Source organism: Coffea eugenioides, chromosome 5, assembly GCF_003713205.1.
Source record: "Coffea eugenioides isolate CCC68of chromosome 5, Ceug_1.0, whole genome shotgun sequence".
NCBI lineage: Eukaryota > Viridiplantae > Streptophyta > Magnoliopsida > Gentianales > Rubiaceae > Coffea > Coffea eugenioides.
The window spans coordinates 40,893,149-40,909,032 of record NC_040039.1 but is presented as its reverse complement, the minus strand read 5'-3'; the positions used below and the strand labels follow the sequence as shown (position 1 = coordinate 40,909,032).

At 34.4% G+C, this 15,884-nt stretch overlaps 1 protein-coding gene across 1 annotated transcript; it reads right to left on the bottom strand.

The window, feature by feature from the left end:
* Positions 1-12,530: 12,530 nt before the first annotated feature.
* On the bottom strand, positions 12,531-14,593 carry LOC113769860 (peroxidase 27-like). The gene is made up of 4 exons (XM_027314164.1): positions 14,372-14,593; positions 13,686-13,874; positions 13,409-13,574; positions 12,531-12,937 (listed from the first exon to the last, which is right to left on the bottom strand). Exons 1-4 carry the CDS (start codon positions 14,591-14,593, stop codon positions 12,531-12,533), a joined length of 984 nt encoding a protein of 327 aa, XP_027169965.1.
* Between the last annotated feature and the right edge of the window lie 1,291 nt (positions 14,594-15,884).

The window sequence follows — 15,884 nt, the reverse complement described above, 5'->3', positions numbered from 1 at the left end:
TATGCCAACTAATAAGATGACAACTTTGGAAGAAGTGCGTAAGGAAATGGACATTCTCCGAAATGAGGTAGAATTTCAAAGAAAATTGAGCTGCTACGCCAAAATGTAGAACTGGAGAAAGAAAATAAAGAAAACCTTTGAAATAGTCAGGCCGCCACTTTTCGAGCAAATTGTGGGTATTGTAGAAAAACTGGCCATACTAAGGACGGATGTTGGCGGAAACAGGGAAAGTGCTTGAGGTGCGGTAGTACCAAGCACAAGATTTCGGAATGCCCTAGAGCATTTAAAAAGAGGAAGTACTCAGCAGACAACTAGGTCCGCTGCAGAGTGACCAGGAGCCAGATGGAAGTAATTCGTGCCAATGGTCATGAACGAGGTTCTAGTAGTGAATGTTTCACAAATCAAGAGGGTTTGACTTCACCCGAGGAATAAAAGTTATAGTTACCCTAAACTAGAATAGCACTTTTAGAAGTTGTAATCTTTCGCTATGAATTATATGTACGCTACGAAGGGTATGTACGCTATGAATATCCTTTATTTCAATTGCTCTGCTATTAGAAGTACTATAACAAATAAACGGTCAAATCAAGTGCCTAATTGAACCCCTTCGTTTTACTCCGTATAATGTGGTTGTCCTGATCTGGGAGGAAATAATTGAATCTTAGAAAAAGAAATGGCAGCAGGTCAGGCATGCAGAGCTGTTTTGGCAGACTCAGGTGGATTGGATGATTTTGTTTGTATTTCTGAAATTTCTGGAAATTTTAGCTCGGTCTTAACCGAAAACAATTTATAACGGAATAATAGTAAAATGTACCATGAATTTGAGGAAGTTAAGCAAGAAAATAGTGAACTAAAGGGGAGTAACTTGACTATCTATTGTTGAAAAATTATCTCAAACCATTCTAAGACATGTGATTAGATTTTGAGTTTAACTTTGAATTCTAAAATCAAACTCGAATCAAAACTGACCAAAACTTCATCAAACTATATTATAACAGTCCTACTTGTGAAATTCACCCCAAAATATAGGATAAAAGCAAGGAAGTTCATATGAATACTAAGCTGCAAAACTTTAGGAAATTCATCAACTAGTGAACTTTGATTTCTAAAAGATCCTTAGGACCTAGACTCCCACTTTCATAAGAAAAGGTAAGTTGTAGCTACCACTTAATCACCTTAACTCGCTATACTTTGATAGAATATAGAATTTTTGGACTTAAAGGATTCAAGTTACCTAAATTATGGAACTAGGAATTATTAGAACAAGATAAATACTAAGTTTTTCTCCAAAACTCTATGTATGCATTTAAATATCTTGGATCATATATATAGGCTATATGGCTATGAGGAAAACTGCAATTGTAGGCATGAATAATTGATTATTACATCGACTCGTTGTGAGAAAAATAGAACTTAAGGGACGAAAACGCCAGGTTTATAATGCTACCTTAGGAGAATAATTTTTTTTTATTGAATATAACGCGCAGATAGATTGTAAATTCAAGTAGTTGAACTTTTACATACTTTGGGAAGTAGTCGTTACGACACTTAAAATTTCGAAAGGAAAAACACACTAAGATCAAATTCCTTTGGTTAAGATTTCGTTGTAAACATGAACGATTAGTGACGTGCGCGGGGTATACATATAATATTAAGCTCATCCCAATCAAGTTTTACATTTATAAATTCCTAAATACCCCACACGCGATTTATCGCAAGTATACGAATCGTGAGCGAGTATAGGGTATTAAGGGTCGATCCCACAGGGAAGAATGCAATTACCGATGTTTTCAAACTCCTTTATTATTTAGACTACCACAAATGTAAAATTTAAGAAAATAACACTAGAAAGCTCCTAGAGATATGGAATTCCTTACTACTCTTGCAAATGAGATTATCGGTTAAGTGAATGCTATTATCTTGATTAGTTATGGCGTAATTTCCTAATGTATGTGAAACCTACTTTCGTAGTGAATCAACTATACTTGTAATTAAGACCTACTCTCGTGGTTATGAAATTAACTAAAGTTCATTTGCTTCTATGAAATTACATGAATACAAGTCTACTTACAAGCCGCATAGGTAGGTGCACCTCTACTTTCGTGAGTGTACTCCCTAGGCTTATCACTTCTTTGAACTAGTGTTAAATTCCAATTTTCATTGCAAACTTAACACCTTAAGATTATCATAATTAATGGCCAGTTAATCATGATTAGATAACCAAAAGTGATAAATAGCTTGCTCAAAATAATATGACCAAATAACCAAATAAACATCATTAACAAAATATAGCAAGTTCAACCATAACTCTAGGCATAAACTTTAACTAAACATAATAAAAACACAAAGCCAACTTGTATTATAATTAAACATGAAATCCAATACAAGAGAGAAAGTAGTAGAAAAGATATCACCCTTGTCACATGAGATCAACCTCTTCATCTTTGCTCCTCCAATCTTCATCCAAATCTAACTACAAATACAAGATGGATAAACTACTCTACCTATACTATACTAATGAACCAAGGAAACTCTAGTGAAAACTACATTTCTGGTGAGTTTCTCTAGCCTTCTCCCCAGTTCTGCATGTCCTGGTTGCTCCCTATATAAACTGCTCCAAAAGCTCCTTTTCCATTGGTCCAAATTTGCTGCATTTGATTTCCAAATCTGAAATTGTTAAGATAGTCAATAGCCATTGTTTTTGACTTGAAAATATGCCAACTTTCTTGCCCTTTTGTCTTCTAAAGCATGTGCACCGAATTCTCTTGCAGATTGTAGCTGGAAAGTAGTCAGAGCACAAGAGAATTGACTGAGCAAAATTGCAGAATTGCGGCCGGAAAACGCGCCTACACAAAACGCGGTTACAAGTCACGTTTTGTGTACTCGCGTATTCACTTTGTCCTTACTTCAGCTGCGATTTTCTCTATCATAAAGGCTGAACTGAATTTTTTGTAAAACACCAAAGTTGTAGCCCTTTGAGTTAAATTTCCAATGCTTCAAGAATCATCCAAATCTGAGCTTTGTAGCCTGAGATATGATCGAAATACTAAACACTGGTCAGAGCTCTGTTTTCCACTTTGGACAGCTGAGTTGAATTTCGGTATTTCAACTTTTGGACTATGAAAACGGCTGAACTGGACTTTGATGTCTTCATACCAAATGTAGATATATCTCTTAGCTTCAAAATGGTACCAAGATCACCTTGATCCGATCTGTGTAGCTCCAGATATAGTCAAAATACAAAAACGTGTCAGAGTTGTCAAAACCTGACTTTTCTTGATTCAAATTGCATTTTTCCTTTTTACACTTCATATTTTATTTTCACCACTTTAATCCATCTTCAATCATCCAAATATCTTCTCAATGCACTTCATTTGATGATTGAATCATTAAACCTACAAAATATGAAGTTTTTACCATAAAAATCCATAAAATGCAATGTTTAGCCATTTTAACATAAAATGTAGTTTTTTACCAAAACCTTAGTTATTTTAGTTATTAAACTAAATAATCAAACCAAAATTAACTAATAAAACACACAAAAAATACGTAAAATAAACTCTTATCAATTAGACGAAGTGATGGAAGATAAATTACGGAAAGAATACCAAGGACCTTTACGATTAAAAGTATGAAATTTCGAGGACGAAATTTTCTTAAGGGGGGAAGGATGTGAGAACCCTGAAAAAATATATATATAAATATCATCTTGTATTTCGTTTGCATTTATTTTAGTTGCTTACCTTGAGATTTGAAATATTTCATATGATGATCAAGTGGCTAGTTAAACGCCTAATTGAATTCTTATCAAAATTTAGAAATTTAAAAGCATCCTGATTTAATTAAGAATAACGGTGTAAGGGGAATGGAGTATCTATAAGTCATAATTAATATGGGATTGAGAAAGTTCATTAGATTGAATGAGTATACAAATTAATTTTGAAGACAGGTATGTTTTATGGTTTGAAATGATTAAGATAATAAGTTGATAAAAAAGGGATAAATGAATATTATGAATATTAAATTTATATATAAGGCCGAACTTGATTTTAATGGTTTTAATAATAAAGGAAGTATGATAAGTGATCACTTACAAGTTATTAATTTGCTCCAGAAGTAGGCTATCCTATTTAAATGTCCCGTTTCTTCAGGAGAATGAATTTTGTCTTTGAATAAATATGTAAAAACAATTTTAAAATCACTAACACGTTAAATGTGCAAATATTGAGTATTCTCGAATTGGACTACGCGAATATATTTTACTCTATGTACTAAACTTATTAGTTTTACTACTTTAAATTCATATTTCAATGGTAAACTATTCCTTTGACCTAGCAATTAATCTCTCTGAACTCTAGTATTGTAATTAATCGTTTTGAATTAAAGTATAAAGATAATGTTTATGTAATAAATAATATAATTGTAACCAATATTGAACTGTTCAGTTTTGTTACACTATAATTCTTGAGCGATATTAAGTTTACTCTCTAAAAATAAATTCCTTAATTTGCAATAGCTAACTTTATTACGAATAAGATTAAGGGTATACAGAAACCTTAGTATTAAGATGCAATCGATAAATTTTGGACAAGAACGATATAAGTATCCTAGATATACTTAGGACGTAAGACTTACGATAATTAAGGTCTTGTAGGACTAGTGTATAATTCGACGTTTAAATCACACTTGGGGATAATTTTTGGACTTTAGTTAGAGCCAAGGACTTAAGGGGTATTAGGAGGAGATGTGAAAAGACCAAAATACCCTTCACAATTCCACAAAATCACCACACATCCATAACATTTCCATGCAACACCAAACAACTCCTTGGACAGCAGCATAGCACCGCACCATCCGACCAATCAAAAACATTCAACCATCTCAACACTCAACCTCTCCTCAAAACCACGGCACTAACTCCCTCCCTTTTCATTCCTATACCGCAAACCACTGCACTTCATCCTCGTCGTGAGGCATCCGAGAGCAAGGGAGGGAACTCGAGCTGCAATCTTCTTTCTATTCTGGTTCCGTCCGTGAGCTGGAGTAAAGGCAGGGAGAAACTGTGAGCCAACTCCCTTCTGCATTCTCCAAAACAACCAGTTGCCATCCAGCTTCCACCTCTACCAGTTGAAACCACCGACAACCACAACCACAGCCACACCAATCGCAACCAGAACCAGGCCTGTGAGCAAGGCCGAGAGAGGGAAAAACTTCAGCTTCCTTGACGTACGAGTGAACCTTGAGTGAGGTAAATTTTCTGGAATGAAAATAGTTTATCAGAGGTAGATTAAGCTAGTAGTGGTCTTGCCTGTGTTAATTTGCGCCATCGGATGTTGAAATCAAAGCTGAGGAAAATTCTGTTTCGGCTAGATGGTTCTGCCGAGGAGCTGATTGGGAAATGTAGTTATTTCTGACTTCCTGTGATAATCTGAGCTCAACTAAATGTTTAACCAACTTAAAACAAGAAGGTTATGACATCTAGGAACATGCATGTGAGTTTAGGCGGTCAGATTTATAATTAAGAAAAGAAGAAAATTTCTGTGCGCTAGTTATGTTTCTGCCGAGAAGCCGAGCTGATAGTGCAGCTTTATTTCTGTTTTCGGGGACAATCTGAGCACCTAAGTGTACTTAACTGAATGAAAACTTGAAGTCTAATACCATGCATGTTGATTTGTGCATTCGGATGATGTGGTATAGTATACAAAAATTCTGTTTTGGGGCTAAACATTCTGCCGAGTAGCTATTTTAGAAATGTAGCATTAATTCTGATTTCCTGCGACAATTTGAGTTTGATTTAGTGTTTAACTAATTAATTACAATAAGGATAAGTCAGCTAGGGACATGCATGTTGATGTTAGGCACTCGAATGGGAATTTTTTAAGAACAGAATTTCTGTTGTGCGCAAGAAATTTAGACTTGCCGTGAGCTTAAACCAGAAACGCAGCTGTAATTTTGGTTAATTGATACACCAGAGCTTGCGAATAGGATTACCTCCCTAATAAGAAGGTAATTAAGTCTTGCATGAGGCTAAGTAGCTCGGCTAACCAAGGAAATAAAATAAGAACAGAAAATCTATGCATGCAACTTCATCCATGACTAATTGAACAGAATTTCTGGTTTTCTTGGATGATTAGGGCTGTGTTTGAATCCGATTTTGAACTAGAAATATTGATTAGCAAGTTAAATATTTGCATGTTAATTTTAAGCACCTAATACCATGAATTAACCGAGGGAAACGTTGGATTTATGACCAATCTAATCGCTGGAAATCTATTGAGTTGGCCGAGAGTTTGTCTTAGTAATGTAGCTTCATTTGATTCAATTTCGTTGTTTTGAGTTTGCAACCACGAATAACTAGCTAATAACATGATAATTGAACTTTGCATGTGGTTAATTGGTGGGTTTAGATCAGAAAAATAAAACGAAACTGAATCTGCTACATGCATGTTTCATCCGAGACTTGTTGGAAAATTCTGGAATTTTTGGATGACTTTTGTCGTTAACCGAATGTAATTTCTGAGCTTATAACTGCAATTAACTAGTTATTAACTAGATAACTAAGCTCTGTATGAAATTGATTGGGTTGGTTTTAAACAGAAAATAAAAATAAAAGGGGAGTTGTTACATGTATGTTCGACCAAGGCCATGCTAAACAGAATTTCTGGATTTGTTTTAAACAAGTATAATTGTTGTTTGAATCTGGTTTTGATATGGAAACCTTTACTAGCTAGCTAAGTGTTTGCATGTCCTAATGGAGTACTTAAAACTCTGTTTTAACCAAGGAAAAACTGGACTTAAAAACATACAATTGCTGGAAAATTCTTATGAACTACCGTGAGTTTAAACCTGGAAATTTCAAGAATTATAACAGTTGTTTAAACTTAATTTCGAGTTGGAAATGTTAACGGACTAGCCAAGTAATTGCATGATGAAGTTGAGAGTATAATGGCATGTCTTAGCCAAAGAAATATTGAATTCATGAACAACCTACTGCTGGAAATTTGAATGACTAAAAGATTGACCCAAATGTTGGAAAATAAATGCTGGAAATTTGTTTTGTGGTATCCGAAGGTTGAATTGGAGTTTTAGCTCGGTTGTGAAATTATTCCTTGAAACACAATGATTGGAAATGCCTGGAATATGTTGTTTTAAACTTTTATAAGACATGCAGAGGTGAAACACTCGAATTGTGGGTGAATTGCCAATTGATGGTTGTCATATATAGCTGATGACAGATTAGTATATATATGAATTCTTGGCTGAACCATTTGCTGGAATTAAGTGTTATTTGCCTTGGTATATACTGGTATGAATGTCATATTTAAATGTACGGATGGTTTGAATAAAAGTCCTATGGTTTTAAAAGAGAAAAAGGAGTTTTTCACAAGTGAACAAGAATTTCCAGATTTCCAGATTTCACTGACCAGTCTAGGCAAAATGCTTATATCTTGGTGTAGGAAAATCCGGTTAAGGCGCTGTCAGTGGCATTTGAAACTATAATCATAGGCCTTTATTCTGTAGAAATTTCGTATTTTTCCTCCATGTGTACTGCTGTCTGTGAATCCTCAAAGTGGACTGTTTTGTATGAATGTCCTGTTTCTTCGTGAAACTGAACTTGGAATTGGATTGAGATTTCAGCTTACATGTGGTTTAAATTCTTGATTGAATTGTGGTTGGAAGTAATTGGTGTTGTCAAGGGCTAATGATTGATGAAGCCCTTGGCCATTTGAATGATTTTATAAGTACTACAGGGTGATGAAAGTTAATTGCTGGAATGTCTTGGAGGCTTTACTTTTATTTTTATTTGCTTATGATGGGCTTGCTGAAACCAAGTGCTAATGATTGATGAAGCCTTGGTTGATCATTTTATTTTATTCAGAAATGCACTTGTTGAAATCTAGGGCTAATGATTGACGAAGCTCTAGTAATTTGCTATGTGATTATTTGCCATATTTTAATCCATATTATGACTTCGAAACGGAATCGGAGCTGTGGAAGTTGTATCGACCTTGCGAACTCGAGTAGCTGTGATCAAAATTAACCAAAAATATTTTCCAGCTAGTAGTATATTATAAAACTCCATATCTAGTGTTTTGCCTAAAACTTTCCAACTCGATAATTCTCTTTAGCTCAATCTAGCCTTGATAGCTATAGTAATTAAGTTCTATAGCTTTTGAAAACTCTGAGCCTTATTTTAATTCCTTTTCTTTCCTTAAGCTTTGCACTAGGATAGTTAACTATAGGAAAAATTCCAAGATACGAGTCCTACTAATCTTAGTGAAAAGCTTGGAAAACTTGCTCGGCAAGAAACCCTATTTTAGGAAAAATAGTTTTCAAGGATAGTTTTTGCAAAAAGCCGTAACTTTAAAGAAATGTTCAAGTAACTTCCTAACATGGATATTAAGAGGTTTGTCGACTTATTTCAAGAAAAATAATATTAGTTACCCTTTTATAAGGATAAGTATCTTAAGGAAAACTATAATAAACATTTCTTCTACTTTTGTCAAGTTTTAACCTAAGGGACTCTTGATTCTTCTAAGGAAAAGTAGACTAGTAGTATATTAAATATACCTCGATGTCTATAAGCTTAAAAGCTGAGTAGAAACTTATAGTTTCAAAATTTGGTTTTTAGGATTTTGCGAGGACGCGGAATTCGATTTCCAACTTGACATCTGAACTTCACTCTTGGTGAGTGTCCCTGCCTGTTCTTTCCTACTTGAATTAAGTGCTTTCTTGACTCGATATGTGATAGATTGCAAAATGAGTTTTGATCCATCGAAGTGAGCAGTGTGTACCTTATCGCACTGGCCGTTCGAGTGGTGACTTGTGTGAATCATTTTCTCCTGAATCTTTAAATCTAAATGTAGTTACGTCGTTGGGTGAATCCCTCGGCACCTGAATCAACTACAATAATGACTGAATCCAAATGTAGTTACGTCGTTGGGTGAATCCCTCAATACCTGAATCGAACTACAATAAAGTCGTTAGGTGAATCCTTCGACAAATTTTATTACGGGTATATCTCGAGTATACTGCGTCGGTAGACGAAGTGCGGGCCCGAAGCGGAGGTATGAACGGTGACGGGTTAGGATTAAAATGAGTGGATCTACATGGACTATAAGTAGTGAGAGTTGACGGAGGGTCAACTACGATGAATGGTGATCAAGCGAGGAAAATGGCTCCTGAGAGCTCCTGTATCCTACCCTGTGCTGTTATACGCTTTCCTAATTGTTCAATTTGTTTAAATTATTACTCGCTGTTTGATTTAAGTGACTGCATGTTTTGGGGCACCACTGAGGTTTAGCTCACCCCACGTTTATTGTTTTTCCTTAACAGGTTCTGGAAACTGAAAGCTGGACACTTACTTATGTTTTCCTTTTGGGTTGTACTTGAACCCTATGACTTATTCTGTGGGCTGTAATGTGTTATTTGGGATGATGTATTTTCCTTTGTGGATTGCCACTTGAAGCTGGAAAATGTGTAAACCCTAATTTGATTACTTGGCTTGTAAGTTTGTATTATGGATTTATGTACTTATCTACCTGGTTTGGTACGACTTTATAAGTTGGTACGTAGCACGTAGAACGTTTAAGAGCCTCGACTGATTATTTTTATCACTGCTATCTCTGAAGTTAATGTAGATTTAAGGATGATCCTATTTGGGAAAAGTTGTCTTGTAATAGATTAGGTTATTTTTCGGAAGGATTCGGGTTAGTGTGCGTGCGTGAGTCCTGGCGAGAGTTGGGCAGACGGCCCGCCAACCCTCTGGTTCGCCTTAGGGGGAAGTGGGGTCGCCACAACTAGTAGCCAAAAAACTTGGTAAAAAACTAGGGTGCCAAACAGGCCCGTGATTTGTGATACGACGAGACTGTTTGGTGTTGATCTTAAGTGGACAAACGTAATCTGCCCATAACATGCACGCACGGCTAAGGGAAAAAGAATAAAATTTAGGATAATTTATACTTTACCCTTCCATGATTTAGATAGTTTCAAATATTTTTTCTATGATTTCAAAAGTTATACTTAATTCTCTCATAATTTGAATTAAAAAATTAAAGCAACAGAGATTTTCCTCTATTACAAAAGCAAGCAATTGAAATGTAACTATTACCCACATTTAGAAACTAAATGACTGAAATATCCAACATATATAAATGAACTATACATCACATGTTAGCCCCTTATAATTTAGCGCTTCTCCTCATAATTCTTTTATAAATTTTAGAATCTATATATAACCTCATGTGATTAACAAATAGTTTCCATCTTGACAACAGGGTATATTTAATATTTTAGTTGCCCAAGATGAAAATTTTAGAACCTTGCTTGTGTTGCTGTCACAAGTTATTATCCATCTTCAAAGCTTCTTCTCTTCCCTCTTCTCTTCTTCCGAAAACTTGCTCACCCTCTCCCTCAAACTAAACTTTGTGTTTATCAATTTGCCAGAGAAAGAAAAATAATTTAGTTTTGTGTGTAGGGTATATATAAACCTCATATTAGTAGTATTGTTTCAATACTCAATAAAAAAAAAAGGTAATGTCGTAATTGTAAGTTGGTAACATCTTATGAATGGCTTGATTGATATTTGACTGATAATCAAATACAAATGATATTAAATGTATTTTAAATCTTACCATGGGAAATGTCGTAATTAGCAATGAAAATAGGCTTGATTGATGAATTATTAATGATATCAATTGTATTTAAAATCTTATCATAGGATTTGACCTAAATGAAATGATTGTATTATCCTAATTCTTAGTTGGTAATGTCATGTAAATAGGCTTGATTGATAATAAAATATTAATGATACTAAGCATAATTAGAATCTTACCATGGGAATTAAAGGAAATGGATTGACTATATTCATTGAATCTTATGACTAGTGTTTAGTGGTATGACTAGATTCATTTGCCTAAATACTATGGCAAGGGAATGATTTTTAGGTATATTACAGATTTAGCACCCTCTCTTGGTCCAAATTTGGGTCTTGGAGGTGTTCCCGCTTTCTTGATTATTGGTGAAAGAAAAAATTAAGGGGATTGTGCTCCCACTCTTGGAGGTTATTGATGTTCTTGAGCAGCTAGGTTACCCAATTTCGTTGGTGCTCTTGCGTTGCATTCTTGCGGATAGCAAGGCAAAGCCAAGGTCATTAGCATTGATTAACAATCAAACATACCAAGTGTTTGGTCGACCCTCAGAGGCAATCTCAGCAATAAGGGACAATTTACCTTAATTTTGGTGAAATTTTAGATAAATAGAGAAGCATAATTACAAAAGATTTGGCTGTTGACTACAAAACCCATGCTATTTATGTGAAATATTTAGGAATTTTATAGGGTTTACCTTCACTAAAATACTGCTAAAGTACTATATATCTGTGAGCTAAAAAAGTATTCATCAAATAACTAATGAAGTTAATGCCAAGCACTTTGTACTTCATACATCATGAGCTCCAAAACAATAAGACACAATAAAGTAGAATTGCAAGGAACTTTTTATTTCCCAAAAGTCTTGCTATTGCATTTACCAGAACCATTGACGCATATGTCTTTCTCTTCCTCAACCCTGTGTTTGTCCCAATTATTGTTGCAGCATTATTAAAAGAAAAGAAAATAGCTCTAGTCATAGTCTATACTAGAAACTTTTCTTGAGCTAGCACCAGAAGTTGGAACATCAAATTCAATCATAATGATTACAGAACACATCTTTGCTGACAACTTATCAAACTTGATTTTTTTTTTTTATTGAGGGTGGTAGTTCTTAATGTATGGGGCCTTCACAAACACTATGGCTGTTAGCCTTGATGAAGTCAAATTCTTTGGTCCATCCAGCCATCAAGAGATATTTTGAGTTTAAAGATTTCATAAAATGAAATGAAATAAATAAAATAATTTGCCTCTATACTGGATGAATTGCTTCTTGAACAAGAACGAGACTATTTGTTTAAATCTTTTTTATTTCTCTGACCTTGCTCATAAAAGCAATTACTTGATAAACCTTATAAACATCGTATTGCACTGAATCATTTTCTCTACTATTTCGTGGCACCATACCGCAATACAGCTTTAATTGAATATTTGTTGTTTAAGTATGCAAAAAATATTTAGATTGCTTTTGCAACATAGCACTAGTTCCATCACACTTTTCTTGCACGATTTGATGGTTTTGACAACTATTTTTGCAAATATTCAAGACTTTGAGCAAATTCAATAGCATGAAGATGCAGTCTAAAATTCAGAGAGGAAGAAAGGGAAGGAGAGAAAATATTCATCATATGATAATTCAAGCTAATTATTGCACAAGTTGGTAAAATGGACAAAAGAACACGTTCAACCCAACAGCTCAAACAATTTATTCCAAGAAACACACAACTAAAATAAAATACAATCAAGAAAGTTTCCACACTTTAATTTATTTTATCTGAATTATTTGTTGTTATTCTTTTCATTTATTTGTAAACCACCAAAAAAGAATGCTCCAACCCCCCCCCCCCCCCCCCAAAAAAAGGTAAAATAAACCCCTCCATTTTAATTAACCAAAGCACAATGTCTCCTAATTTCACCAGCCTTTCCTGTGAGAACTCCAACTTTACCCAATTTCACCATAGATGCAGCAAAGTCTCTGAAGAAAGTTGATCCATGACTAGTGGCTTGAAGTTTGACATAAGCCCTGGTCTGCCTATCATCAAGAAGAGCAGCATCAGATTGAAAAAGCCCTCTTCCTTTTGTTATTAGTGTGTAATAATCTTCATCAAAGGATTTAACGGTTCCAGGAGTCATTTCAACAAGTGTAGTGACATCTTCTGGCTTGCATTTCTTCTTTAGGAATGGAATGTACTTGGGATCCAAAGAAGGGTCTGTGTCACCTTTGCCGGTAAAGTTGTATAAACGGCTGCTGAAGACAAAGCAATGAGCATTTCCAATTGTATGTCCTCCTGTGAGGGGAAGAACATTAGTGATAGCATTGGCCATTAGGTAGCTCTAAAAAGCATTGTTTGTTATAAATATTAGAATATGAAGAAAGGAAAAATGGTTTTAAAATGTACTTACTCTATTCTAATTTTAAACTTTTGTTCCAATTCTTAATCTTGGACTTCTCTTAATTAAACTTAATGAAGCACTTTTTTGTTTAAGATTTTATTTTATAGAAAATCAACTTCTGAAATGTTAAGTCTAATAAGTATGTTAAGCAAAACTCTAAACTCAATTTGACGCATTTAGAAACCTTAATCAGAGTCACAAGTATGACATGTGTAAACATTGTTTAATCGTAAACATATTGCGTCGTGGAAGTACAAACATATTTTTTTAGAACAAATTGTTTAATTTCTAACACTAAATAGTAAAAGGGAATTGTTTAGGAAGTTTATAAACCATGCAAACTATTAGCCCCAAGATTAAATTACCTGACAGGACAGCCAGGTCCTTTGTATTCAAACCCTTGGCTGCAAATGATGCTTTGAGTTCAGTAATGTTAGCAAATGGAGGTGGAAGATTTGCCAAGGCCTCATTCATTAAAGAAACTCTTCCATCTCTTCGTCCCAAAGGCACAATCCAAAATGGTCCATTGAGCTGTAAACAAATACATTTACATATCATAATTCAAGAAAATTAATCACTTCCATGAAGTATGAAACACTTAATTTAGCAGAAGATAATGGATTTTTTTTTTTTTTTTTTTACCAATGAGACTGCATCTCGAGCGACCAAGGCTAAGATGTCTGCACAGGAAACTACACCCGGGCACTTCTTTTCCAGTGCAGATTTTATGGTGTCAATCACTTGGAATCCTCTCAAAGTTTGGTTAGGAATTGCATCTTTTTCGGATTTGCTCTTCCTAGTGGAATTCAGTAGCACAGAACCATCACACCCCTGCCATTAAATCAGTTGTTTTGCTTAGTAAGAGAACGTGCAGAATAAGGAAAATGTTGAGGCTTATTAAGCCAATTCTATTCGCACCTATCACAGAAATTGTTAAACTCTTATCTTTAAATTCTTTACATATTTTTTACATTTTCTATCCTAAAGCATATTTTTTAATGAAAACTATCATGACATGTACTCGTACTTTCAAAAAGCAAAAGTCCCATTTGGATGGCTAGTTTTGGGTTAAAAAAATTTATTTTTTTAAACATTCTTTTAACATATTTTTCAATAACTTTTTTATCCTACATACGTCATATCTCAAAAAAAAAAAAAAAGTGCTACAGTATTAATTTTTCATAAAAACTCTCGAAAAATGCAATTCAAAATTAAATCAACATAAACAATTGATTGCAAACAAACAATAGACAATGATGAAATTGCTAGTTCAATAGAGGGAGTAATAAACAAAGTATAATTTTTTTAAGACAAATAAATTTACATACTCGAACGAAACAATCATGGAAGTGCATTCTGAGAAAAGAAGCAGCAAGAGTTGGTGCTCGAGACATGAAGCCGGTCATCATGTGCTTGACTGTTGCCTCAGCACCGGGGCATGTCTTTTTATAGAAATCAAGTTTGAGGCCCTTTGCATTACAATGTTGAAATGCAATAGGAAGAAGTACAAGATGAAGCAGAAAAATTGCAACATTTCTTGGAAAAGCCATTTTCTTGCTAAAGAAAACTCAGATCAATCGTTTGTGTTATAGTATTTTCAGATGTGACATGGATAATGATTAAGATCAAGTATTTATACTTGAGTTTTGGCCTTTGAATTTTTCAGACAAGAGCTGTCGTGAATGAATATAGTGACCAACTAGTGTTGTCAACTTGCTAAATTTTGATGGAAGGTTGACTTTTTATTGGATATATATTAAGAAAAAGAATCTATCTAGGTGTACTACATGTTTGCAACTACCTAAAAATCATAATAATAATAATACATGTAGTGCAACTTCTGCATAAAGTCCAGAATCAACAAATCGTTTCCCATTTTGGTAAATAGCGGTTGCAGATTAGATTCAGAAGCTCTTCTACCAATGAGCTTTAGAGGGAAAACTATTTATTCTTCATGTTTTTGAAGTATACATGTCGCCCGTGATCCATTTAACTGGAACAAAGGTCAAAAGTTTGTTGAGATATGAAAGAAAAGTTCCCTACAATCCGAATTTGATTAACGCAATATACTTGTGAGTAATTGATCTTATAAACTTGAGATACTACATTGGGCAATAGATTCTGTCCTTGCTGGAGACATATTGGAACCAAAATGTCAACCGTTGGCAGCATTTCTTGAAGAAGTTTTCAGTACATTGTGCTGTCTTAATCTGTGAACGCCAAAATATGCCACATAAACACTCACATTGAATAATAATGTCTGCAAGCAACAATAAAATGTGAAAAAGGGGCCACACTCTTTTATTCCCAAATCAAAAGGGGTATTAAGTTCTATTTCTTTACTTTTGGTAGGATAAAAACATATGTGGATGGATTATTACAATTAGTAATAGCATTATAGCAAGTATTCCAAGAAATACTAAGTCTATTTTTTCGATTGTTTCCGATCTATGGATAGAATACTACTGGCTGTTTTTTGGGGAAGGGCACGCATACACAAAAAAATTGTACATGGTACAAATTTTAATGCTAGAGATGCAAATCATTAATACATCAAATATATGTGCATTTAAGATGAAAGTGTGCGAATTTAACCCCTCCAATAATAATACTATTGTCCTTAACCATGGCTCCAGTTAACCAAGTTTCACTAGGATGAAGGAAGATTCCACCCTGGTGGATAACCTACAAACATTAAGGGTGACAAGTTACAAAAAGACTTCATCTTGGGTCTTGGCTGGCGAGGGTTGTAGATGCATGTCACTTTTTTAGCATGCAAAAACATGTTGCAGGTTAAGGGAATCTTTGATCAATATTAAAATCATACAGACGTGTAACTTG

Excerpts from the sequence above, each read along its gene's own strand:
- LOC113769860 (XM_027314164.1), bottom strand. The coding sequence starts at position 14,593 with ATGGCTTTTCCAAGAAATGTTGCAATTTTTCTGCTTCATCTTGTACTT. Across the intron at positions 13,875-14,371 it reads TCCATGATTGTTTCGTTCGA|GGGTGTGATGGTTCTGTGCT; the intron begins GTATGTAAATTT and ends ATTTAATGGCAG. Across the intron at positions 13,575-13,685 it reads CTCGAGATGCAGTCTCATTG|CTCAATGGACCATTTTGGAT; the intron begins GTAAAAAAAAAA and ends ATTTGTTTACAG.